Raw genomic sequence first — 26375 nt, forward strand, 5'->3', positions numbered from 1 at the left:
AATGATAACATTAACCAAATGTGATTTTGGTTAAATACTGTGCAACACCCCTCCGTTTTAATTTTTAAAAGGGAACAAAATGCTTGCTTAGAAGAAAAACAGTCCAATTTCTGCATTGGTCCTGCTGGTGTGCATTGCTGCTGCCCAAATAACTCTCAGACTTTCCTGCTGTACCTTCCGCAGCTATGGGAAGGCTTGCATGGCAAATGGTTTTTCTGGTAAGAGTGGTTTAGGGTTAGTTTTGCATAAACAAAGCAGGTTTCAGCAGTGATTATTTATTCATATAGGGTTTAAAAACTAAAGTTGTTTGTGTGAACTATACATTCATGTCTTGTCCAAAGAAATGGAGGGCCCGCCACCAATGTTGCATTCATATATATTTTGTCAGTTAGAAAACTCATCCATGGTTTTTTGCAATGCAGAAAAAAGGCCATGAAGCTACGAGCATGTGCCAAGTTTGGCTTACCTAACCGGTCCCTTTCCTGAATGCTCAAACCAACATCTAGTCCACTCCACTTCCTGTTACGGAAGTTGCCTTATCCAAGTCAGACCACTGGGTCCATATGGGTCAGGACTATCTACACTGACTAGCAGCGGCTCTCCAGGGTTTAAGGCAGGAATCTCTCTCAGCTCCACCTGGAGACACCAGGAATTGAACCTGGGGCCTTCTGCATGAAAAGCAGGTGTTCGACCACTGAGCTACGTACCTTCCCCAACATTCACTTAGCAATGTATTTATTTGAGTTAAGTATTTTGTTAACTTCGTTTGTGTTAAATATCTATTCTGTAGTTGACCTCCTTTGTAATGTTTTATTCTGAAATCTTTAAGACAATATTTTAGTTTTCTGTTAATTATGTTGCTTTGTTTTATTGATTTTTTTATTGATGTTTTAATATTCTGTAAACTGCTTTGAGATTTTTTCTTAAAAATATAAAGTGGTATAGAAATGAAATGAAATGAAATGAAAAAGAAGGAAAGAAACTTGTATCAAAAGCAATACCTCTAGCTATGTTGCAATGCACACATAATTATTTTATTTGTTTGATTGTTTTAGATATTAGCATCCTACCTTTTAGGACAAAGAGCTCACTAGGATTGCTTACAAAAATAAGCATAAAAACCACAAGAAGTCACAATGCACAAAGAATTTTAAAACATGCCAGTTCCAACACACTCACCAACATAAAATTACCGTAGTCAGAAAAGGCTCTAATAAAGCAAGACAAACCCTATTCAAGCTCTGTCCAAAGAAAACTAAAGAGGGCACTTGGCAGAGTTCCCTAGGAAGGGAATTCTGATGGGGGGGCACCACTGAAAAGGGCCTGACTCTGGGGCCCATCAACCTGTTCTTGTTGCCACAGAAATTTCACCTAAAATTCAATGGAAGTGTTAGGGTTCTTCCTCGAGCAAAACATTGAAGGAATTTTAGTGGAAGCCCAAAGTGTTTTTTGTAACACTAGTGACACTTCTCAGGATAATGGGTATTACTGGGGAGGGGCAACAGCTCAGTGGCAAAGTGCATGCATGCTTTGAGTCCCAGGTTCTATCCCTGGCAGCTCCAGTTAAGAAGACAAAGACTCTCTGCCTGAGACCTTACTGTACCATTTGCCAGTGTAGACAAATAATGTGATCTGTTATAAGGCAGCTTCCTTCAGCAGACAGCCAGGTGAGAGACAGATCAGAGATAGTATCACAGGCTAAGCAGAAATAGTGGCAAGAATTCTGCCATTCAATTTTCGATAAACTGAAAATTAATTGCTGCTGCACAGAAATACTAGCTGAATAACCAGTGTGCAGCAACTGCATTTATTGCAGTATAAACTTATAACCTGGAACATGGTATGCTAAACTGCCAGAAAGGCCTTTGCTCTCACACTCATGTCTCAACACAAAAAGGAGGAACACCAAACTTTCAGGGGGGAAACATCAAATGGGAGTATGCCACTTCAGAAGGGAAATGAAGGATTGCATGCTTCAGTGCTCTCTTATGTCAAAACCTCTTGCACTTGAAAAGCTAGCATGCTCATGAGAATGGTAAGCTAGAACCTTTCTACCTGACATACTGACTTTCCACATGCAGGGTTATGTAGGTGGATGTGTCATATAGGTTCCAGAAATCCTCTCTGAGGTGGGACCCAAGTTGCCCAAGTTTAGGGGGAGTGGAAAAGTCAAATGTGAGTGTGAGCTAACCTTTGTTAACATATTCAGAAATGCCCAAGACGTTGCAAGTTGCACTCACACAGAGGCTACATGGTAGCAGGAATACTAAATGGTCTATCTATTCCAAAACTGGATGATATCGTTGCCTCCATCTTTAGAGGCTAGCGTTAACATTTTCAAGGCTGTAAGAAGGATGTGATGAGTCATGGCATGCAGGGAGAAAATGAAATGGGGAAAGTGGTCTTTTATCACCAATACAGGATATAAATAATTACAAGAGAAAAGTTAAGGAAATATACATACATATATCTGGCGATTCATCAGAACCATCTGGACAATCCTTCTCTCCATCACATCTCCAGCCCATGGATATGCAAGTGATCTGATCTTTACATGCAAACTTTGTGGGGCTACATGTCTTCGGTGCTATATAGAGGCAAACAAATGGAAAAAGAAAGGGGGGTTAGTTCTTCAAGACATGTCATTAAGAATCATTTCAAAGCTAGCCACTTAAAAAGCAAGCTGACTCTGACCGTGGTACAGGGCTCATCCATATTCACAACACTTCAGGAAAGTGTCAGATTAAAATGTGAGGTATTAATTAGAGCAAAGCAGGAGCCAAGAGTCAGGGCGCGAATCAAATTGTAAAAGACCATTTACCCTGAATAATAATTCATCTCTTAGAAGCCCAATCCATTTTCTTTTATTTACATGCTAAATTTTGGTGTGGAAGCACCACCAAATAAAAACAAAGTGGAAGGTTTAAAGCCAGACTATGTATTGTGTGTACATTGGTTGGTAAATCTGAATATTGGTTAATTGGAACACAGAAACAAACCACAGAGAGCATCTAGTGTGATCCGCCTGCCCCGCCCCCCAAGTCACCAAGATACAAAATCTGTCAAGTCAGTGCATGAGAACTTCAAACTCAAACTTTGGACTGAACACTGACTTCAACCCCACAGTTGACAATGGAGGACAGGTAAACCAGCATTATGGTGCTCTAGTGCTGGGATGGGTATCCTGCACCCCTTTCATACAGTGTTGGACTCCAACTCCTATCAGTCCCAGCCAGCATGGCCAGTTGACAGGGATAATGAGAATTGTAGTCTAACAATATCTAGCTGGTTCCTCATCTCTGCTCTAATGTGTCCCAAACCTACCCATTCTGCCTTTCAGTTGACAATGGGCTTTTGTCCACCATTTAATGACCATGTAACTCTGAATTCACTTCACATATCAGCCTGACCACAAACATACAGAAACTGGTAGCATCCTCGTGTAAATTATATGTCTATGAATGTAGACTATGAGCCAGGAAGTCCACAGTTCATAACTTAATCACACACTCAATGGATAGCTATTATTTTTCTTATTAATTAATTAATAATTATATTCTGATTATTTTTTTTACTGAGCCCTTCTCCCCAAGTGGGTCACAATGATTTAAAATTCCACAACCACTGTGCAAATCACTATTCATTCAGACAGGAAGGACTAACTTTACCCATGGCTTGCAGTGCTGGGATTCCCAATGCTGGCAATATGAGTGTGGGCACTATACAGGTTAACCCACCCACCCACCCATTCTCCCAGGTCAAGGTTGCAGTCTCTGCCATTGCTGTCTGAGCATACAGGGGGCTAATCAGTTTCCCTCCTGACATAGCAACGTTAACGTGATCTGGACCCCCAGCTCTGTTCGATTATACTCTCCAAGTGGTGATGAGGCACACGGAATAGCCTCTTCTGAAGTGGTGACTGCAAAGGGAACATCTGATGTCATTATTTCTACATGGAACAGTTCTTCTGTGCAAACACAGCATATGTTTGACTAAAGGGTGGCTTTCAGAAGGCTGCTCATCCCTTCCAAGCCTCCACATTTGGAAAACAGGTACATTTCTGTGGTGCGTTGTTGATATGGTGGTCTTTGGAGTTGAAAAACATATACGCTGTTTTCAAGGGAAGAGGTAAACAGTGGGCAAGCAACGAAAATAATGTTTCCACATAATTCTTCCCCCTCCAATCTGGACTACTGAATGCTGACAAAACAACACATGAAGCTCTGTGAGGTCTGTGAGGTTAAAACTCAAAGAATGTTCTCCATGATTCAGCTGCCGTTATGGCCAGAAGAAGACTGAATGAGGGGTGAACAAGATGTGCACTTAAATATGTAGCAGGCAGCTGTATTACTTTGCTTTTCCTTAACTAGCTACAGGGATGGAGATAGCTGGATTCTCATGGTGAAAGCAGAAAGCAGGAAGGGCAGGCATATCTCTTCATTCTCCCAACAAACTGGAAAGGAGATCTGCCACCAGCACTAAGTAGGATTAGGAGCCTTAGAAGAGTGTCTAGTGGTGTCCATTTCAACTGAGGAGGGGATTAGGATTAGGAGTTTTAACCCTTCTCCTACCAAAGTCCAAATTAAAACCTCCCCCAAGCTGCTACTTATACCAGGAGGGAAGCTTCAACAGGCACAACTGGGAGTCTTCCTCTCAATTTAAATAGGAAGTGGGCCAGATTTTATTGTTGGGACCACTCAATGCAGGAGGGTTAAACTCTCCTTCCCACCCAATCCTGGTTAGATACACACAACACACCGTAGTATATAATGCAGAACAGGGGTGAGGAACCTCCAGTCCATGGTCCAAATAAGGCCCAGCAGGCTATTTTGGTCAAGCCACACCCACCTGCCAACCACACTGTTATGTGTAGGTCAGTAAAAAGGCAAGTGGGCAGGGCCAAAAGATCAACTTGGTTGGGCAGGGTCAAGCACCAGGCTTCTGAAATGCTGGTGACCAGTGGGACTTCAAAGCACAGTGCAGGACTTTTTCCAAAAAATGAAAGAAAGGGTGAAACAAAATAAGGTGGGAGCAGTCAGGCTCTACAACATCCACACACAAGAGGAAGAGAAACCAGTGGGGTATAGTGATTAAAAGTGCCAGACATGTCTAGGGAGACCCAGACTCAAATCCCCCACTTAACCATGAAGTTCTCTGGCTGATCTTGAGCCAATGACTCTCTCTCAGCCTACATAAACTTGCTTCCTGCCCAATGCAGCCAGCAACAAGGGCTGTAGCTGTCTGGCTTAATATTTTGTTTATGCCTATTTTCTTGTCCCAATTTGATGACTGGGAATTGGTGCCTTCTCCGAATTCACCTGACTTAGTGGTATAAAAATAAAAGGACAAGTTGAACATATTTGCCAAAATGTAAAGACTGATGCATCATGCAAATTCCAATGCCAACCAGGCATCTGTTGACAGATGTCTGTCAACATGGATACCATAAAAGTGATACCACATCCCAAAGACACAGGTATTACTTTTCAAGTATACTAAACCTGCTTTAGCGAAAGCACAAGGGCAGAAACCATGACCCAGACAGTTGGATCTGTGGTTATTTGCCACAGCAGCTACACAGAACAGCAGCACTTAAGAGTAGTAGACCAGAGAACCCTGGGTTCAGATCCCCACTGCTAAACCTCAGACCAGTCACTCTCCCTCTCTCTCAGCCCAACCTACCTCACAGGGTGGTTGTGAAGATAAAATGGAAGGTGGGAGTACACTGCCTTGAGCTCCTCAAAGGAAAGGCATGATATAAGGAGTAAATAAACAGAAGCTAGCAAACAGTATACTTCCAATGTAGCACATGTTGAGGGCAAACAACAGCAGAGGTTGAGAGTCTACAGAAGCCTTTGGCTACTCACTGTTGGGACAGAATGATGGCTAGATGGACCTTGGCATGGTCCAACAAATGCAGAGACTTACGACTAGAGCCTTACGACTTCCTCTCTTATTCATCCCCAACCATCTGTGCTCTGAATGTCTAACCTAATATTAGACGCTATTATATTCAAAGGACAAATTATACCACGACTGCCTCCAGCCAGGGCAAAGTGGATCTTCCTTCTTATTTACAAGTATTAAATTGGGATAAGGGATGCAAGGGTACAGGGAAGGCAGAAGATATGCTACTGCAGAAATCATACAACTTGTTTTAGGGCATTTGTAACGCTGTTTGGTAGGCATTAATTCACACCACGTCTCCTGCTGCTAGAGTCTATTCTTCAAGGAGGACATTCTACATGATGCAGCTGTCATCTGCTAATTGCTGCCCATCTTCTATGCCTTGGAGCTTTGTCCTATCACACATGTGCAAAATAATCAAAGCCAATGAAAGCCAAAAAGTCAATGCTATTAGCACCAACCGAGGGGCTGTGCTGCAGAAGAGCAATTAAACCACAATCCAAGAAGTATCACAGCACCCAAGGAACAAATGGATTTAGAATAGGGCAAGGAGGTCTCTTGCTCTGCAGGCAACATGCTCCTGAAGCATCTGACCTAGAATTCTGAGGTGAAAGAAGGTGGCTGGAGGGGAATTCAACTCAGGGTGTTGCAATTAAAGGCACTGATTATTTCAGGCAGCTCCCCCTAACTAAATCCAGGAGACGGAGACCCAGCCACCTGGAATAAACAAACCTAGTGCTTCTACCTTAACTCATCCAAACTAGAACCATGCCCAACTGATTACAGTAGATCTCATTTCCAAAGTCCCTGGGATTTGGGATGCATAAGAGTTCTGTGGCTCTCAAGTACTTCAGCTTCACCAGGCGGTACTGTAAGGCCTAAAATGACTGCAGATTAAATCCCGACACAAACAACTCTTAAGTGGATAACCTAAAGAGTCTGTAATGAAGGGGGGGATCAGTGCCTACAGTGTACCCAGCAGCTGAAGATCAGCTCAAGAGAGTTATAGCACTGCCAAAGCTCTAAGCTTATCTGTTATTATAATTGGATATTCCCGTTAAACTATCCCTATGGCTGACCCCTGGGACCTGCCACTCAGACACAAAAGGCAACCCACTACTCCTGGCCTGTGTTTCTCCGCTCTTCCTCGTCTCTCCACTCCCCAATTAATCTCATCCTGACGAGCCTGTCAAAGCGCTTTTGGAGAAACCCAAGCCTCATCCTGGATTTACAGAGCTTTTCACGGCAAAGATATCCTCCAAGGCCTCAAAATTGACAGAGCATGACCTCCCAGCTGAACAGCACCATGGGAACCAGCCTCCAGCAGCAACAGCAGCAGCAGTGGCAGCAGACCCTCTCCCTCTGCCTCACACCTCTGGAAAGCGGCAGTTACTGGGGTTACTCTTCGCACTGGAACATGGAAAGCTACCTTTGCACCAGTTATATGGCCATCCAGCCTAGTTTTGTCTACTCTGACTGGCAGGGTCTCAGGCAGAGGTCTTTCAGGCCACCGTGCTATCTGGTGCTTTTTATTGAGCAGGCATTGAACCTGAGGCCTCCTACATGCCAAGGATGTGCTCTATCACTGAACTATACCTCCTCCCTCCCCACCCACTCACTTTCAGTGGGAGGCATCTGAACTCTGAATGGAGATCAAAGTCAGAAACAGAAAATGCAGTAAAAGGACCCACAGGTCGCCAGGCAAGACTTGGCCAATTGCCATCCAGCTCCAACAAGGCCACAAAACCATGAGCCCTCTTTCATGTGACAGAAAAAATGGTAGCAACCTACCCTCCACACACAGGAGGGTGCCAAATATGAGAATGTGACAGATACACATTCATGACAGATACACATTCTTTACATGAGAGCTTGTAAAGGACATGGGATGCAGCATTTCTTCCCAAACAGAAAAGTCTGCACAGTACAAAACAAAAACACATGTTGCTGATAAGGTAGCCCCAATTCTCAGAAGGTGAGTTAGATTAGTTCCTACATCCTCTCCACACTGATGATGCAAAGGCAAGCATGTTTAAAGATCAGGCTAAAGCTCAGCCTGGCTAAATTCTACTGAGGTCTGAAATGATTATGTCCTCCTGGGTTTCATGATACAGAGGAAGGGAAAGCTGAGTGTAGTCGGACACACACTCTGGACTTTAAGAAGGCCAATTCTAAAAAGCTGAAGGAGCTACTGGGTGTGATCCTGTGGTCAGAAATACTCAAAGAGAAGGGAGTCCCAAGATGGATGAGAGATTCTAAAGGGAGAAATATTGAAGGCCCAAACGCAGACAATACCAACAAGAAAGAAAAGGGTGAGGCATCTCAGGAAACTGGTGTGGCTGCATTACAGATGACAGATTACAGATGAGCTGAGAGTTAAGAAGGGCATGTATAAAAGATGGAAGAAAGGGGAAATCACAAAGGAGGAATATACACAAATAGCTAACAGTTGCAGGGGGGAAGTCAGGCTGGCTAAAGCTCAGAATGAGCTCAGGCTTGCAAGCATAGCTGTCAACTGTCCCTTATTTGGCGGGAAACTCCCTTATCCCAGCGCCGTGTCCCGCTGCTGTTCCTTATTGATGATGTCCCTTAAATTTCCTGGGTTTCAAAGGAAGCAGCTCCTCTCCTTCCCTCCCTGTCAGCCAGGGAGGAGGGAGGCTCCAACTGTGTTGCCTGGCTGCCCAGCCTGCCCCCCTCTGGCCTCGTCTCACCAGCCTCGGCCCCCGGGAGCCCCTTCCACCGCCATCCTCCTCATGGCCGCCGAACTGAGCGTCTCTGCCTGGGGCCTCCCCTCTGCCCGTCGCCGCCGCTCCCGCTAGGCCATGCTGTGGCTGCGCCGCCAAAGGACCCGGATGAGATGGGCAGCCTGGCGCGGCCTATGAATTGCTGAGGGGCCTTGAGAGGAGAGCGAGAGAAAGCAGTTCAGAGAGAGGAGGCGGAGGCGGAGGTGCGGGCAGGTGTTCCAAGGGCTAACCATGGAGGGGGAAAGCGGAGCAAGCACTTCTCCCATAATTTGTAGTGGTAGACTAGGACAGATGGTCTGATCTGCGGGTTTACTTCGGGTGCTATTTCCCCCCCCCCTTCCTCCCACCCCGCCTGATGGAACTGAGAGCTGCAGATGGAGCACGAGAGAAAAGATACAGAACTGCAGCAGCATCTTCGTAGCTTGGACTTCGTTTTGCGCGAAAAGTGGTTGCTGCTTGTAGTTATTTAATTGCAGTGTTTCATCAGCTGGTGTCTTGAGCAGCAACCTCTGGAAACGAAGGGCTAAAAACTGGCGCTGCTCTCCCACATTATCTGGTCCCTTTTAACTTCATATTTCAGCTGGTTGACTAAAATCCCTTATTTTGGCTGCTGATCCCTTATTTTCGAGGCTGCTGGTCCCTTTCAAATCTGTAAGTTGACAGCTATGCTTGCAAGAGATGTTAGAAATAATAATAAAGGCTTCTTCGGCTATGTCTGAAGTAAGAGAAAGAACAAGCAAGTGGTAGGGCTTCTGCACTGAGAAGACGGAGCAATGCTATTAGGTGACAGAGAGAAGGTTTAACTACTCAACACCTACTTTGCCTCTGTCTCTGTTGGACATCACTTTTCACAAGGAAAGTGATGTCCAACCTGGTGATAATAGAACAAATGATGGGAGCTGAAGCCCATGATAGGAAAAGAGGAGTAAGGGAACACCTAGGTACTTCAAAGGAATTAAAATATCCAGGGCCTGATGAGCTGCATCCAAGGATGCTAAAGGAGCTTGCGAATGTCATCTCACAGCCTCTGTCTAGGATCTTTGAGAATTCTTGGAGAACAGGTGAGGTCCCTGCAGACTGCAGGCGGGCAAATGTTGTCCCAATCTTCAAAAAAGGGAAAAAAGAAGACCCAGGTAACGACCAGTGAGCTTGACATCAATACCAGGGAAGGTCATAGGACAGATATGTCTGTGAGCACTTAGAAAAAGATGCTGTAATGACTAAGATCCAGCATGGGTTTATCAAAAATAAGTTGTTCCAGACCAATCTCTTTTTTCTTTTTTTCTTTTTTAGATGGAATTAAAAGATTGGTGGATCAGGGAAATGCTGTGGACATAGTGTATCTTGATTTCACTAAGGCTTTTGACAAAGTCCCTCATGATATTCTCATGAGGAAGCTGGTAAAATATGGGTTGAACAAGGTTCAAGGTTAGGTGGATTTGTAGCTGGTTGGTTGACTGACCAAACCCAAAGAGTACAGTATTCATTAATGGTTCTTCGTCATCCTGGAAAAAAGTGACAAGTAGGGTCACACAGGGTTCTGTCCTAGGCCAATTGTTGTTCAGCTGTTGTTCAATTTGATAATTTGCTCATGACACCAAACTGGGAGGGGTAGCTAATGCCACAGAGGACAGATTCAGAATTCAAAATGACCTTAACAGATTGGAGAACTGAGTGCAAGGTAACAAAATGAATTTCAATAGGGACAAATGTAAGGTTCTGCACTTAGGCCGAAAGAACCAGATGCAAAAATATAAGATGGGGAGCACCTGGCTTACTTGCTGTACATGTGAAAAGGATTTAGGGGTCTTGGTGGACCACAAGCTTAACATGAGTCAACAGTGTGATGCAGGAACAAAAAAGGCTAATGCTATTCTAGGCTGCACCAACAGAAGTACAGTGGTATCTCGGATTACATACGCTTCTGGTTACAGACGCTTCAGGTTACAGACTCCGCTATCCCAGAAATAGTACCTTGGGTTAAGAACTTTGCTTCAGGATGAGAACAGAAATCGTGCTCCGGCGGCACGGTGGCAGCAGGAGGCCCCATTAGCTAAAGTGGTGCTTCAGGTTAAGAACAGTTTCAGGTTAAGAAGGGACCTCCAGAACGAATTAAGTTCTTAACCCGAGGTACCACTGTATAGTGTTCAGATCATGGGAAGTAATAGTACCACTCTATTCTACCTTGGTCAGACCACATCTAGAATACTGTGTTCAATTCTGGGCACCACAATTTAAGAAAGATGCTGACAAGCTAGAACATGTTCAGAGAAGGGCAACTAAGATGATCAAGGGTCTAGAAGCCAAGCTTTATGAGCAACGGTTGAAGGAGCTGGGTATGTTTAGCCTGGAAAAGAGGAGACTGAGAGTAGATATGATAGCCATCTTAAAATATCTCAAGGGCTATCACACAGAAGAGGGAGAACGCTTGTTTTCTCCTGCTCTGGAGGGCAGGACTTGAACCAACAGCTTCAAGCTCCAAGAAAGGAGATTCCAAGTAAACATCAAGAAAAACTTTCTGACAGTAAGAACTGTTCAACAGTGGATCGGGAGGTTGTGGACTCTCCTTCCTTGGAGGTTTTTAAGCAGAGGTTGGATGGCCATCTGTCATGGATTCTCTAGCTGTGATTCCTTCATTGAAGGGGGTTGGGCTAGATGGCCCTTGGGACTCTTCCAACTCTACAATTCTATGATTCTATGAATGCAAGACACAAGTCATTCTCAGGCTGCAATTATTCTGCAGCCTCTAGCCTTCCCTGGGTCAATAAATTTGTTGCTGGTGCCTAAGGGTTTGAAATATTTACATATTTCTGGGGGGAGCCTTTGGGACCATTAAAAAAAAAAGTTAGACTAACCCATAGGAATTTGAAACACATTCCCTCTCTGGTCATAACACCTTTTTGCACATAGTTCCATCCCTAGTGGCTTTCATGGAAGATCCAGTCAAACACAATTTACCTCTGCAAAAAAATTATGCAGGGGCCTCTGTAAATAAAAAGTAAGAGTTTAAAAAGCACTCTTAGAATGAATGTGCCAAACGTCCAGAGATGTCAAGCTAGACATTAACAGAGGGATACGTTTTTTGTTTTGTTAAAAGAGAAAAGAAGAAAGCCAGTCCATGATGAATCAAGTTTTTTTCTGTGGCTGCAGTGCTTTTTAAAGTTTAAGTTAAAGCAGATGTAGCAGCCAAAGCTGTTCTTTATGCAGAAGAGTTCTCAACTTAGGAAAGAAAGGGCCCTTCATACTGGGTATAAAGTCCAGTTCAGATTGCCAGGGAATTGTACAGCTGCAAGGCCTCCCATTTTCAAATGCTCCCCTCTTTAGCAGCCGGGATATTCAAGCGCCAACTTGCTAAAAATAAAAAGCAGGAAGCTATTCCGGCAGAAGAGAAAGGATCTCTCTCTCTCTCTCTCTCTCTCTCTCTCTCTCTCTCTCTCTCTCTCTTAAGTTTCCAAGCATGGCCAGTTTTTTTCACTGCTTTCAGGTCCCAGTGTGAAAACTCAAAGAGCCTATTAGATAAGCCCAGGGGTCTTCAGCTCTGTTCTTCCTTTTCTTCTCTAATACTTTATGTGCCAGAAGTTGAAATAGAACCTTAGCAGCTACCTTGGCTTCTGCAGCCTTGACACAAGCCATCCAAACATTGGGCAAAGACAGGACTTTTGAGGGTACGTAGTCCAACCATTTGTCTGGTCTTGGATCACAAATCCTTCATTTAAGCAAACAGCAACAAAAAAGCACATTCCTGACCAACACGTTGGGTGAGATCACCCCAGAAATGTAGACCTGACGTGAACTGATGCAAACCACAGCTGCCTGAGACTGCAGACCTTGAAAAGGCCCGACTGTGCTTTCCTAAGAAATGTGTGCAGTTCTTTTCAGAGAAGCTCCTGTGAGTGTTTAGGTTCTGTGGCCCAGTCAGCATCCAGCCACAAAGCCAATTCTCAGACACCTACTGGGTGTGAGTCTCTGAAGGGATGCAAACCAACCAAACCAAGTGAAACAGAACAGGATGTTTGTTACATGTTGGCAAATGGGGTATGAATGGGTAAGCACTGGAAAAACACCCCCCCCTTTTTTTTTTTGATTCAGCAGGTTTTAAGAGCCAGTTCAGACAACACGTTTGCCAGTTTACTTGGGTGAACAACTGCTTGCAGAAGTGGTCTGCTAGAGCTGGCCATACCTAGGATTATGGCTCAAGGTACACCATAAGGGTGATCTTTTTGTCCCTCGGTAGCTTTGTTGTTGTTTTTGTAAAAGCTAAAATCAGCCTGGATAAGCTGTGAGATGGGGCCGCACGAGGGTGAGCTGAGAGAATCCTTTTAATCCTTTTTATTTATTGAATTTATATACCGCCCTATACCCTCTGGTAGGTTTTTCCAGCTCAGACATATTCTCCCCATACTTTGCTGTTTTCACCCACGGGAGAAGAAATATAGAGATTCCATATCTCCCCTATATCCCCCCCCACCCCGTTTCCCAAAACACAGGTGAAAAAGCAGTTGGGGGTATGCTTGCCTAAAAATATAAGGATTAAGCAGCCTCTCTGCCCCACTCTTTCTCCATCCCAATTCATATATTACTGATGTGGCTCTTACCAAACAAATCAACCAACAAACATGGAACTCAGATGCAATGTGCAGTTTGAGCTACAGATTTTCCTGTTAACAAAACAAGAGTTGAAGGTCCGATGCTACTCTGCTACACTTGTAGACTACTCAATAAGTAAAGGTTTGCATGAGTAAGCCATCTGGTTAGCCAGCTATATATTCCTATTCCCCATTAGATGAACTGGGCACACTAGATCACTTCCCTTTTTATCTTACTTTCTTTTTATCTTCTGTCATGACCATTTTAATCACAAAGCCTGTCAAGGGAAGCCTTCATCAAATTCGGAAGTCTCAGTATTGAACTGCATGGCTGCACCAGGGAGATTCATGTACGCTATCCTGAGCCATTTTTCTTCCAGAGTTACAGATTGTTCAGGTCCAAGCATGACCTTAAGATCATTGGGTCTCAACAGATGCAACAGATTCAATAGCTTCCCACCACTCACCCTCTAATAATCTACTGAACAGCCCTACTGTATATCCTGAAAGGTTTTTGTTTTTTTAATACTTGAATTAGTGAGCTAGAAATTAGATGGATAGAAATAAGAGGCAGGGTCTTTTCCAGGGGTAGGCAACCTAAGGTCCGTGGGCCAGATGCGGCCCAACTGCCTTCTCAATCCAGCCCGTGGACAGTCCAGGAATCAGCGCGTTTTTACATGAGTAGAATGTGTGCTTTTATTTAAAATGCATCTCTGGGTTATTTGTGGGGAATAGGAACTCGTTCATATTTTTTTTCCAAAATATAGTCCGACCCACCACATGGTCTGAGGGACAGTGGACCAGCCCCCGGCTGAAAAAGGTTGCTGACCCCTGGTCTTTTCTGTGTCAATGAAACTCTCTCCCTGGAGACTATCCTTGTTACCTAATTGTTTTATTTGATTAAGCATTTCAGGAAGGAGGAATATAAGGAGCTTTTTTAAAAGGATCTGACTTTGCTGCTGCTTTATCCTCCATTTTAAGTCTTTGTTATATTTTCTATTATTTGCATTTATTTTGCTAGCTAACCTTGTTAAGTTCTTGGTAGAAAAGGCAAGCAGGACTTACATATTTTCAATAAGCAAAGCTGGAAAAGAGCTGTATACTGCTATCAGGAACATCCAGAGGCAGCAGAGATCACAGCCTCCAGGGGACACTAGCTGCAGAATATTAACTGTTCCTGCTTGATATTTAGAAATGTATGATGAACTGATTTAAATAAGATTGCTTAAAAGTTGCAGTCGTACCATGTCAGTGGTTTTTGGCAGTCATGCTTACTTACTATTCTGCATTGTGTAATTATATAAACTTGTAATAATTTATTTCTAATGATTAGGTATGTTTATTCATTTCTCTTTTTTAAAGTTATCTCTGAAGGTCAACATCTGCTGATTTCAAAATACATTAGGGACTTGATTTGGCTCTGCTTTACCTTGACCTCCATGCCACTACCAGTCCGCATCTCATTACAACCATAGGGCCAAACAATGAATAAGCTTTAGCCTGGCTGTGCTTTCATATACTTCTTACACCAAAAATGATGCTGGTGTTTCAAAGTGCTGCTGAGAGGCAGAAAAGCCTGTGGAAAAGTAACCAGAATCTGCAGAAATAAAGGAATCTGCTTTATACTAAGTCAGACCACTGGCCCATCTAGCTCTGTATTGCCTACACAGACCAGCAGCAGTTCTCTGGAGTTTCAGACAGGGGACTTTCCCACCCCTACCTGGAGATGTCAGGAATTGAACCTAGAATCTTTTGCATGCAAAGCTGGTGCTCTCCACTGAGCTATTTGCAATGTTGGTGCTACTAGTACTACCAAGATCCACAGCTACATAATGTTCTCATGAATGATCTAGAGTGTCAGATGTTGCACCACTGTGAGAGCTTAACAAGTGTTGACCTGCATAAGAGACAACTGGGAGAACCTTGCAAGAGTAGCACACTAATAATTTTAAAATTAGATGCTATCCATGGTAGTCTGTGTTCATAAAGGAGCGTACAGAACTCCTCACCATGGAGGTTGGATAATTTTCTCCATGTTGCTCTAGGTGTGCACTGATTCTGTGACACACCATAATAAGTATAACAAATGCAGCAGCAACGTAAGAAGAGCCTTGCTGAATTAGGTCCAAGTCCCATCTAGCCCAGCATCCTATTCTCACAGTGGCCAACCAGCTATCTATGGGAAGACTGCCAGCAGGACCTGAGTGCAACAACCCAACTTGAGATTCCCAGCAGTGGGTGTTCAGAGGCATGCTGCCTCTGACAGTGGAAGTAGGACTAGCAGCCACTGACAGTCCTAAACTCCATGAATCTGTCTAATTCTCTTTGAAAGCCATCCAAACTGGTGGTCATCACTACATATCCTGAAAGTGAATTCTATAACTATGTGCTAAATACCAAATGAATAATTTCTGTACCTTCTTTTGCCTGTCCTGAATCTTCCAACATTCAGCCTCATTGCATGACCCTAACTTATATTATTACGAGAGATGGCAGAGAAAACCTCTTCCTGTCTCCACACCAGTGCATCTACCCAATATACCCAAGGATTGCTTCAAGGCTACGCCGCAATTCAGACCCATGAGGGCATGCTCGAAGGGGGCTGAGGAATCTGAGATATTCATTCTGCTACCCGCCTCATTCAAGCACACAGAAGAGCCCAGAGTATAAACATGCTTTTAAATTAATTAATTTTTTTAAAGACTTAATTTCCTGCCTTAAGCATATACAGCAACACTTGAATTTTTAAATGGGCACCATGAGGGGGATAAGCAGTCTCACCTCCAGCAGACAGTTAACTGCTTTAAGCTAAGGCATTATGCCATAATCAGAAATTATGGAAATAAGTGTTTACATGTTCAGAGCTCACCCTGCTGAGATATAAAGGCCCTAAATAGAACATCAGGTGCTGATCTGCAGTGTAATAGAATCCAGACCAGAATGGAGTTTTTGTAGGCTCAAACCCAGTAAGCAGCAACCCAGCTATCATTCCCTCATCCTTGCTTTCCCTTATCCCAATCTGTCCTTTCCAAGCTCTACCTCTCTAACTTTCTGTCAGAGAAGGCAAATGGTTTGGCCCTGACTTTAGCAAAGGAAGCAGCACTGGCAATAAACATAGATAGGAGTGAGGCTGATGTGTAAAGCAGATGTTCCTAATGGCACAACAAAACATAGCATCTTTTCCCAGATCATGCCCTCCCATACTATCCCCAGGGGCAAGCCACAGCAAAGAGATTTCCATTCTAGTCTACCCCTGCTAGTCTTCCCCCACCCCCCTTGCAACTGCCAGGCAACTAGCACTAGGCAGACAGGCTGGGCAGGCAATGTAGGGGAGTATCCCTGGAAGTGTCAAAGCCAAACAACAAGCGTCACCTCCCTACTGTCACTATTTTGCAGGAGGGATTCCAGCACATACCTGAAATGCAGGTTTCTGTAATTGAAGTGAATTAAAGCACTCTGTCACCCTAGCAAATCCACCTTTTTCAAAAACCAAGCAAACTTATTGTGGTTTGGAAAGTGAGGGGGGAAAGTGTGGGATCAAATAATGATTAATGGGAGAACATTTACATAAGAAGAGCCCTGGTGGATCAGGCCAAATGGTCAATCTATTCCAGCATCCTGTTTTCACAGTGGCACCCAGGTATCCCCATGGGAAGCCCACAAGTAAATCCCTTGCAAGAAAATCAGAATGAATGCTCACTGTTGTATAACCATTCAGTAAAGAAACCAGAATGAGTGCTCAATAAAGAGCATGCAGGGGGCTGTGGCCATTGGTAGGTTCTACTCAGAGTAGACTCATTGAAATGAATTTAATTTCAGTGAGTCTACTCTGACTAAAACCTACAGTCTCTAACCAACGTGAAAGCTTTGTGCATGCAAATCAGGGTGAGTGCCCAATAGTGAGGTTGCCTGGGGAAGCCCAAGCCCACATGTCAGGCCACTAAGGAACAAAAAGATCACCCCATCTCCACCACACATGCCAGGCATAAAGGGATGCCCCTGCCAGAGGGCGGGGAAACTGCTTCTGCAAAGGAAACAGCACTGGCAATAAATATGGAATGGAATGAGGTTGATTTGCAAAACAGATGTTCCTTGAGGAGAAATAAATAAATCCATATGGCATTAATTATGGAGCGCCCCCCCCCCCCGCTTTCTTGTTATGCGAGTTCATATGACCTGTAAAACAGAAAAAGGCTCCAGAAACGCTCAACTCAAATATTTTAGGACCAGATATTGTACCAACATCAGCCGAAGTTCCCAGAAATCTATGAAAGCTACATCATTCTAAGAGTAATTCTACTGTCTGAATTCTGCAGGAAATGACAAATGTTTTAGTTATCAGGGATGGGGCCATGAATGGGTTTTTGCAAAGACCAGCAAGGGTCTGGAATAGTATTTCAAAGTCCTAAGCCAAGCATCAACAATTTTAGCAGCCAGCATCTAATTGTTGGACACCAATCCTTTCCAGAGCTGAAATATTTTGAATTCTTCTGTTGCCAGACTTCTTGCACTTTTTCCAGCCCATCTTAAACCTCTGATAGCTGAAAGTAAACAGCAGGGGCGCCATTTCTCAAAAACCCTGTGTTTTGCCCATTCACACTCTGCTAACTTTGGGCTACATGTTTCATTCCACAACACACATATACATATTGCTCACAACAAAGGGAAGGGATGGAATACTTTATGTTAACACACCTCCCAGACCTTATGTACGTGTGCTTGTTTGTGCATAGTGGAGTACCGCACAGAGAGAACTAACTATACTGCTGAACAGGCAAATCCACAGGCTGATCGGACCCATTATGACCAGTCCCATATTCCAATAATATAAACCATCCCATGCTATAATTGCCTCCAAGAACACCTATGTGATACCCCCTTATTTCTTTGAAATGTCTCCTCAAAGCCCATGAAGCCTTGGCACTACCCTCTAGTTCCCAATTAATACAGAATTCTCTAATCAGAAGCAGTTCCCGTTGAGTTTAATGGGGTTTATTCCCAGTCAGGTGTGTATGCAATGCCTACCTAAGACTGAAACTAACCCTAATTACCCCGCTGCCTTCACTTCTCTCCTCTTCCTTGGTTGTTTCCTTTATATTAAAGTTTAGATTGTGGAAGTTCCTCGAGACAGGGACTTGTCCTCTTGTACTCTGTAAGACTACTCTGCCCACTGATCACACTATACGAATCCACAACAACAATTTTATTTTTTCAGGTTCACAATGTATTCTGGAATCCTTGTTCTATCAAGCATCACTCCTTTTCTGAACATACAGTGGTACCTTGGGTTAAGTACTTAATTCGTTCCGGAGGTCCGTTCTTAACCTGAAACTGTTCTTTACCTGAAGCACCACTTTAGCTAATGGGGCCTCCTGCTGCCGCTGCGCCGCCGCAGCACAATTTCTGTTTTCATCCTGAAGCAAAGTTCTTAACCCGAGGTAATATTTATGGGTTAGCGGAGTCTGTAACCTGAAGCGTATGTAACCCGAGGTACCACTGTAGCATTGGGAACAAAAAAGAACCACCCTGTGATCTTTTGATCAGGGTGGTACATACATTATACACACACACACAGTCTCCCTTGGGAGATTGTGGACTCTCCTTTCTTGGAGGTTTTTAAGCAGAGGGTGGATGGCCATAGGTCATGGATGCTTTAGCTGAGATTCCTGTATTGCAGGAGGTTGAACTAGATGGCCCTTGGGGTCTCTTCCAACTCTACAACTCTACAATTCTGTGATTCTGTGAATGAATGAAATATATATATGTATATATTATTTATTATTATTTCATAAAAGATTCTGCTTCCACATGGGTGTTTATTGTGGGATCAGTGCTTCATGCCTGCAAGTTTGTCACAGTTTCCACACAACATGGTTGCCCTCAAAATCCCAGCCTGCATTTCCTCTCTCCCATTTAAATCCTAATTAACCTGGGGGGGGGGTATTTATCAGGGGGGAACCCTGTTGTAAATGGGTTGTTTGTGATATCTAAGCAACTCATTTACAACATTAAGTCCCCTCCCCCATCACCCAAAGTGGGTGAACAAAGAGTTCCACAGTGAACCTACAGTACAGAAACACCCTTGATATTTCTGCTGACGATAACATGGACTTTATTTAACAAAAGAGGAGTTAAGGAGGTATGGAAAGCAAATTAATCCCATCACGAGGCTGCGAAGTTCTAACTTCCATGCCAGTTGGAGAAGTGTGCTCCAGGAATCTGGCACCTTCCAAGAAATCTGTAGATTTAATGCCTTCCTAACTGAAATAACACAATGAGGTATTATCTAATCTCCACAGTAATCTGCCTGCCCCCTCTGTTCTCCCCCTTCTCATGATTTGTATCATCCATATTCAACCAGAGCCCTCCTTCCAAGGAGCACGGCATAGCATGTTATCCTCATGACAAATACTGCAAAGCAGGCTAGGCTGCAGGGCAACAGCTTGCCAGGGCCACTTTAATGAACCTTAGTGTCAAATGAGGATTGGAACCTGAGCTCCAAACCAGACAGAATTCAGTCACATGCATAACTTTCCCCAGAATGTATTGCTATTTTAAAAACTGAGAGCAGCTTAACGAGACAGTGAGTTTAGGCAGAGAAAGCTGGGGTGGGAGGCAGTGTCTTATTTTCAGTTAAAAAAAAATACTGGGGGAAACATGCCATGTTTGCCATGCCATGCCTAGTTTGGTTCTGGAGGTCCACATGCAAAGCCCAGCATACCAGGAACTGCCTGATACTGGGAAAATGTTGCTGCAGTCCCAAAAGTCTAGGCAATTTGTATTTTGGATGGTAAAAGGGGGGAAAGCTCCAAACTATGGTGGAGCGGGGAGTGAGGACCCACAAAAGAACTATTGGAAGGAAATATTAATAGGTATCACTGGGGAAAATGCTAAACAGCTCAATTTAAGACACCTGTACACTTCTGAATTAGCTGGCCTTTCTAATAATTGCATTGATGCCTTTCAAGAGACCGGCTGAGATGCACATCTAGTGGAGTGTGACTGAACTACTAAGGGAAAACAACATTATTTCAATCACGTCTCTCTGGTATGTATGCCAGAAAGATGCAGAGGCAGTTTAATGGACTCTAAGCATGGATGAAATAAGAGAGATGAGATTTCTCTATTTATTTTTTCAAATCCACTTTTAATAGCTTTTAAATACCCTTGGATTTAAGTCTCTTGAACTTCAGATGCAGTGTCTAACCACCATTCTGTTGTGCCTCATAACATAGCTTCTTTTAGTTTTGTGTAAGGAAGAACTTCAGGCATTCTTAATTGTATCCGTTGTTCTTTCTTCCTTTCCAATTTACTTGTAGGTTTTAATAAAACCAAGGATAGTGTCAAAACTTCCCCTTTAAAGTTGAGGGAGAAGAGTACCTTTCCTTCATGGCAGCATATCTCCATCAGTACCTCAACCCCTCATCACGTCTCCACAACTGAGGACAAACTATGATTTTGTTCTTAAGGATAAAAATCTAAAATTATTAGGTATTAATTCATAGTGCATAATGCATAGATGCATAATGCATCTATCCTTCCATTCTGAAACTTTGGATATTCCATCCCTTCTACATCAACTGTGTATCTAAGCTCCAGCTTGCAAAACCAGAAAATTCAGTCTGAAATTTTTCAGATTGAAAATTCAGTCCAAAACTCCAAATAAGGTCCACAAAGGTTACAGTCCACATTGTCACATATTGAAATCAAATTCTGGAAACCAAAGTATCAGCAGATTCAGGTGACACAGCCCATCCTCTAATTCAGTAATAACTAGCCAATATATTCAGGATAATCACATTGTACACCCATTCACAGTCTGTATGTCTTCAGACTGCAGGTGAGGAAATGCTATCTTCTGAATTCTCTTTCACTTCAAAAGCCTTCTGCCCACAGAAACCTAACATGCTAAGAAGGTTAGGATAAAATACTTCTCTCTGAAATGCTAGCTTTCTACAGGAAGAGAGTTTTGATAAGAGGGAACAACCGCTCCCTGCTTTCATTCTGAAGCCATATAATCAAAAAGAGCTCTTCCATGTAATACTACCAAACACTTAGCATAGATCTCAGTCCATACTTGATGTTTTTGCAGAAATTATGAATCCATGGAATCACCTGGCTTACCTTTGGTCACACAAACTGCAGTAAGAAACATACTGTACAAATAAACATGGGTTCTCTGAGCAAGGGTCTTAAGATTCCCATTTTGAAGTAGACAAATACCCTTTGACTTCACATTAAGTCAAAGAAGTAAGAGCTATGCTGGAGAGAGGCTGATTGTAAAAATCTGGTTCTCAATGGGTTGCTAAAGCATCCTAAGAGCAGAAGAAGAGCCTTGTGAATCTGGCCAGTGGCCCATCTAGTCCAGCATCCTAGTCTCTGGGGCCAACCAGATGCCCATGGTTGGAAGCCTGCAAGCCGGACCTGAGTGCAACAGCAACTCTCCCCACTTGTGATTCCCAGCACTCTGTTATTCAGAGGCACACTGCCTCCAACATGGGTAGAACATAGCCTTATCCTTCATTAATTTGTTCAATCCTCTTTTAAAGCCATCCAAATTGGTGGCTGTCATTACAGTCATTACATCCTGGGCTGACCACAAGGCAGTATATCTATTATTTATTTATTTATTTACTATTTATTAAATTTATTTACCGCCTTTCATCACAAAATCTCAGGACAGTTCATAGACCATCTACACCATACTCATCAGCTACAAGCAAATTTCTTAAGATGTCACCCTTACTGAGTAATGAGGGGATGTTTGCCATTTGGGAGAGTATAAAGGATGAAGATACAAGTGAAGCTTCTTCAAGAATACTAGAGAAGAAGCAAGAAGCCCTAGGAATAAGGAAACTAAAAACTGCTTAGAAAGGCTTTGCATTGAAATTACAGCAGGAAGGAACCAAACTGAATTCTTTTGTTGTTGTTTTTTAACGACAAAATGCATCCAATCCTAACTCAGACAAAGCTTAGATGAGGACTTTGTTTTGACAGTGTTTATTTCAAAAGAAAAACAAAACAAAACAAAACAAAATGATGGCTTTAAAGGAAATGGAGAATTTGTGGAGCTAGGAAAAAGACAGCCTTGGGTCATTTAGCTAGGTTTCTCTGCCGTCTGAAATTCTGCATTTTTTCCCTGGCTTAAATAAATGTTTTCCTGCTATGTGCTTGAAAAGCGAATGTGGAAAGATCAAACAAACAAGAAACATACAGGCTTCAGACAAAGAAATTCAGAAATGGGAATAAAACTTTTAAAATGTGGTGATAAAAAGGCTTTTTAACCATTCAAACTTATTTTTGCAACTTTTTCTTTAAATGCCTACACTTTCCGGAAAAAAAAGCAGCCTCACTCCGATCTGGTTTTCTGGGTTCATGAATGATATTTCTGTTAACTACTGAGCTTTAGATCCAGTTGCAAAAGCCACAGGCATTTGCTGTTCATAATTTATTTCAGTTTGGGGAGGAGGTGGGGAGGTAGCAGTGGATTCACTTACAATGTAAATATTTACTTTAAACATGCATAGCTTCTCCATCCCCGCCCACCCTTACAACCAGCCACCACACCCATCAGCAAGCTTTCAAGTCATTCTAGTGCTTGTAATCTAAACCGCCGCAAGGATCACCACATAACTTGCCAAAACATTGGGAACAAGAAACCACATTGCTTCTGTTTCTTAATATTTCATTCCTTTAAAGCAAAGTACGAAATATGTATGATTGCAAAGGAACAAAGGTCATGTGCTCATCCAAGTCAGAATAAAAAGCTATTAAGAGGCAAAGTAAGACAAGTCCCTGCTTTTTATATTATTTTTATTTTTAAAAAATCTTGATGAGTTAGGGCAGAGGGCAGTATATTTTCTTTAAAGTGTCACATGAAATCATTTTGACTTTTAGTTACAAAATTCTGTGATACTTTATATGCATACAGTTCCAACTATGGAGTGCAATTTCTTTGTTTAACGAGACAGGCACATCATCATCAATAAAGAGCAGCCATCCAAACAGCTGAATGTGTAAGTTGTGGTGCATCTAAGCAGAGAAGCTGGACTCTTAATTTGGCCACGTCCACCACCACCCATCCCCTACACAGAGTGAGTATCTAGGTACACAAGAAGCTGCCTTATACTGGGTCAGACGACATAGCATTGCCTACCTACACACTACACTGCCGGCAGCCGCTCTCCACCCATCCCTACCTGAAGATTCAAGGGGCTGAAGCTATCTAGGGCCTTTAACATGCACAGAATGTGCTCTACCACTTAGTTGTGCCCTGAAATCTAGAACGTGTTCCTGGGCGGCATCTATTCCCCTGCCCTTTATCATGAACTGCCAACATGACTGTCAAGTAGGATTAGGTCACTAGTCTCTTTTCCCCATGTAAATGGTTCTGTTAAGTATCTGCCATCTTCAGCCACTTACACCATGGTGGCTATTCTGTCAGGGTGTTTTGCATATATATATATATAAAATGGTTGCTGCTTAAATGCTTTTCAAGAGCAGGCTTTTGGGCACCACCCATAACCTCCACAAGGGCTAGCATGGCTTCTTGCCAAGACAATCCTCCCCAGATCAACAGTGAATGTCTCTTTCCTCTGGATTCCTTCACTAGATACTGATTTATCAATATCTCCCTTCTGTCAAAACTTTGATCCTCTCTACTTAACAGTAAGTCCCAGATATTTCTCTCTCCCTCTCTTTCTCTCTCTGTGTCTGTCTGTCTATCCATCTTGACCATGATGAGTCTGAGTCTTTTCCTTCGTGTCAGGGTGGTTGTTTCTTTGCTAGTCATGGTTGTTGTTGGTTTTATCACTAAGGTTACAGCAAAAACACTCTTGCGCTCTGCCTCATTTTCAGCTATTTCCAAAAACAGCACAGAGATTTCTCCAGTGCCAAGATCCAGGCCAGACTCCTATCAGAGCTCAACAAAGCCTCAGAAGGGGTGACTTGCAGGCCTCACCACCAGACCATGCCAGCAAATAGGAGGGAACTGGAGATTCCACCTTGCCCTCATGGGCCAGTTAGGAATTGGAATATGAGATGCCTCTGCTGCATTGAACGAGGGAACTCTTAAAAATAAAATTTGCAAAAGTCACCAGTTCACACAAAACAATGTTGCTAACCCACCTGCCTGCATGTACTAATGTTAAGTCACTAGTTGGACATTGATAGCCTGAAAAGTGGGTCCTGGGGGAGAGAAGAGAGCAAATTCTTTGCATATCTTCTGATTATCTGGAAGCAATTTTAAGGCAAGAGTTCACTGGGTATTTACAAGCATGCACTAGCGGATCTCTCCAAATCAGCTTTTTCTGCATTAGGATCCTGTACTCCCGGGAGGAAAACAAAGACTGCCACAGCTTCTGTTCTGAACCTCTGAAATTCAAACCCATATCCAAGGGAACAGTATTACCATATAGCCTACGCAGATGCAGCTTGGTGACAGAGAAGCACTTGCCTGTAGCATAGAGCAGCCTTGGCCAACCTAGTACCTTTCCAGATGTTTTGGACTGAAACTCCCATCAGCTCCCGTGAGCACAATGTTTGGGAGTTGTTGTCCATCTGAGAAGACACCAGCTTGGCAACAGCTGGTCTAGAAACAACCTCTGAAAGAGACTCAAACTGATTGCAGTGACTGTTAGTAAAATATTGTTATGGGCAAGATCAGCAGATCCTCCACCATAGCAACATTTGAAGAAGTCTGTTCCAAGGCAGAAGTTGCTAGTGCAAGGATATACACAGATTTGACTACCCAGAATTCTTGTGCTTTTGTTAAAATGTGTGGAACCAAAAATCAGCAGTACACCATAGGCCTTAATCCTCGAGCAGGGGCTACTGAAGAGTGGGCCACAAACTTCCTTCAGGTGGTGTATGGCGGTGAGTCTGCGGAGCAGTGTAGCTATGTGCCTGTGAAAAAGTAAGTGTGTGTGTGTGTGTGTGTGTGTGTGTGTGTAGAACAGCAGTCCTCCCAGAACGAGAACAAGATGGACTGGAAGTGACAGCGGGAAGAGGCTCTGCCTCCCTCAGGGGAACAAAGCCACAACTGGTAACAAGACAGGGGAAAGGCTCAAACAGTGAAAAGAGGCTGACAAAGCATTCACAAGGAGTGGAAAGTCAATGCATGAGAGCGAACGAAACAGCAAGAAATAGGAGGGGGAAGCTAAGAAAACACACACACAAGAGAAAGCAGGTAACTCAGAGTGGGAGTTATCCATTTATCCATTTATAAAGGAGGATAGTAGCCACTTAATGATTCTTCTGCCTGTTGTTTAGTAATTGCAATCATGCTGTGCTAGATGCTAAAATGTTTTTTAAAAAATATATGGAATTCAAATTTTAATGCACTAAAATATAATAAGACTTTAGCATCTATTTGCAATTGCTAAACAGACAGAAAAATCATTAAGTGTTCTGCCAATACCCTCCAGAATTTTCAAGTGGTTGGTAGGGGGGATTAGGAACCACTACCATAGAAAATGGAAGGTAGACTGACTCAGATTATGCACTGCCTGGCACTAGTGGCAGTGATGCAATGGTATCAGCAAGTTCATCCCCTGTTAAGTGCTGCTAATACCTTCTGCTTACAGAAAAGCCAAGAAGACATGGAGACTGCAGAAGCAGCAGAGGCTGAACCTGAATTCTGAATTTTCACGCTGAACATCAGAATTTCTCTGATGCATCCCTATTAATTAGTCTTCGTACTAGCTCCAGACTGTATTTCATGAGATAAATGGACATGCTTTCATCCAACAAATAAAAGAGTACAGACTACATAGAGCAAATCCCTTACTTTCTCCCACAAGGAGACTGGGCTGAACGGATTCATGTGGGAACACTCCAATTATATCCTCTGCTGAGATCTCCTATACACCTTTGCAAAATCTCACTGCATTTTACAGACACAATTGCTGCTCTGCGGCTGCTGCCATAAGGACTGCTCCTTATGGTGGAAGCATTCACCCGCTTTCTAGTGGTACTCTGGGAGGGAGAATGAAGGCAGTCCCACTTTGCTAGTTCTGAAGAGTTGCTAGTCCTGAAGAGTTTCTAAGAGCACTAGCAGTCAGCTCTTCGTTTTGATAGTACCAGAAACAACAAATCTTCTTTTGGGAGGTATGCGTATGTGCACATATACACACAGTTA

General features: G+C 43.2%; 1 protein-coding gene across 12 annotated transcripts in view; it reads right to left on the minus strand.

Annotated features, from left to right (window-relative positions):
* Nucleotides 1-26375, minus strand: part of LRP1 (LDL receptor related protein 1) — a 312513-nt gene that overhangs the window by 224073 nt on the left and 62065 nt on the right. For all 12 annotated transcript variants that reach the window (XM_083599706.1, XM_083599705.1, XM_083599704.1 and 9 more), the window contains one exon: nucleotides 2465-2587. In XM_083599706.1, the coding sequence (XP_083455832.1) occupies nucleotides 2465-2587 (123 nt within the window). The remainder of the gene's footprint in view (nucleotides 1-2464; nucleotides 2588-26375) is intronic.

This window comes from Podarcis filfolensis (assembly GCF_964270895.1).
Source record: "Podarcis filfolensis genome assembly, chromosome: 2".
Classification (NCBI taxonomy): Eukaryota; Metazoa; Chordata; class Lepidosauria; order Squamata; family Lacertidae; genus Podarcis; species Podarcis filfolensis.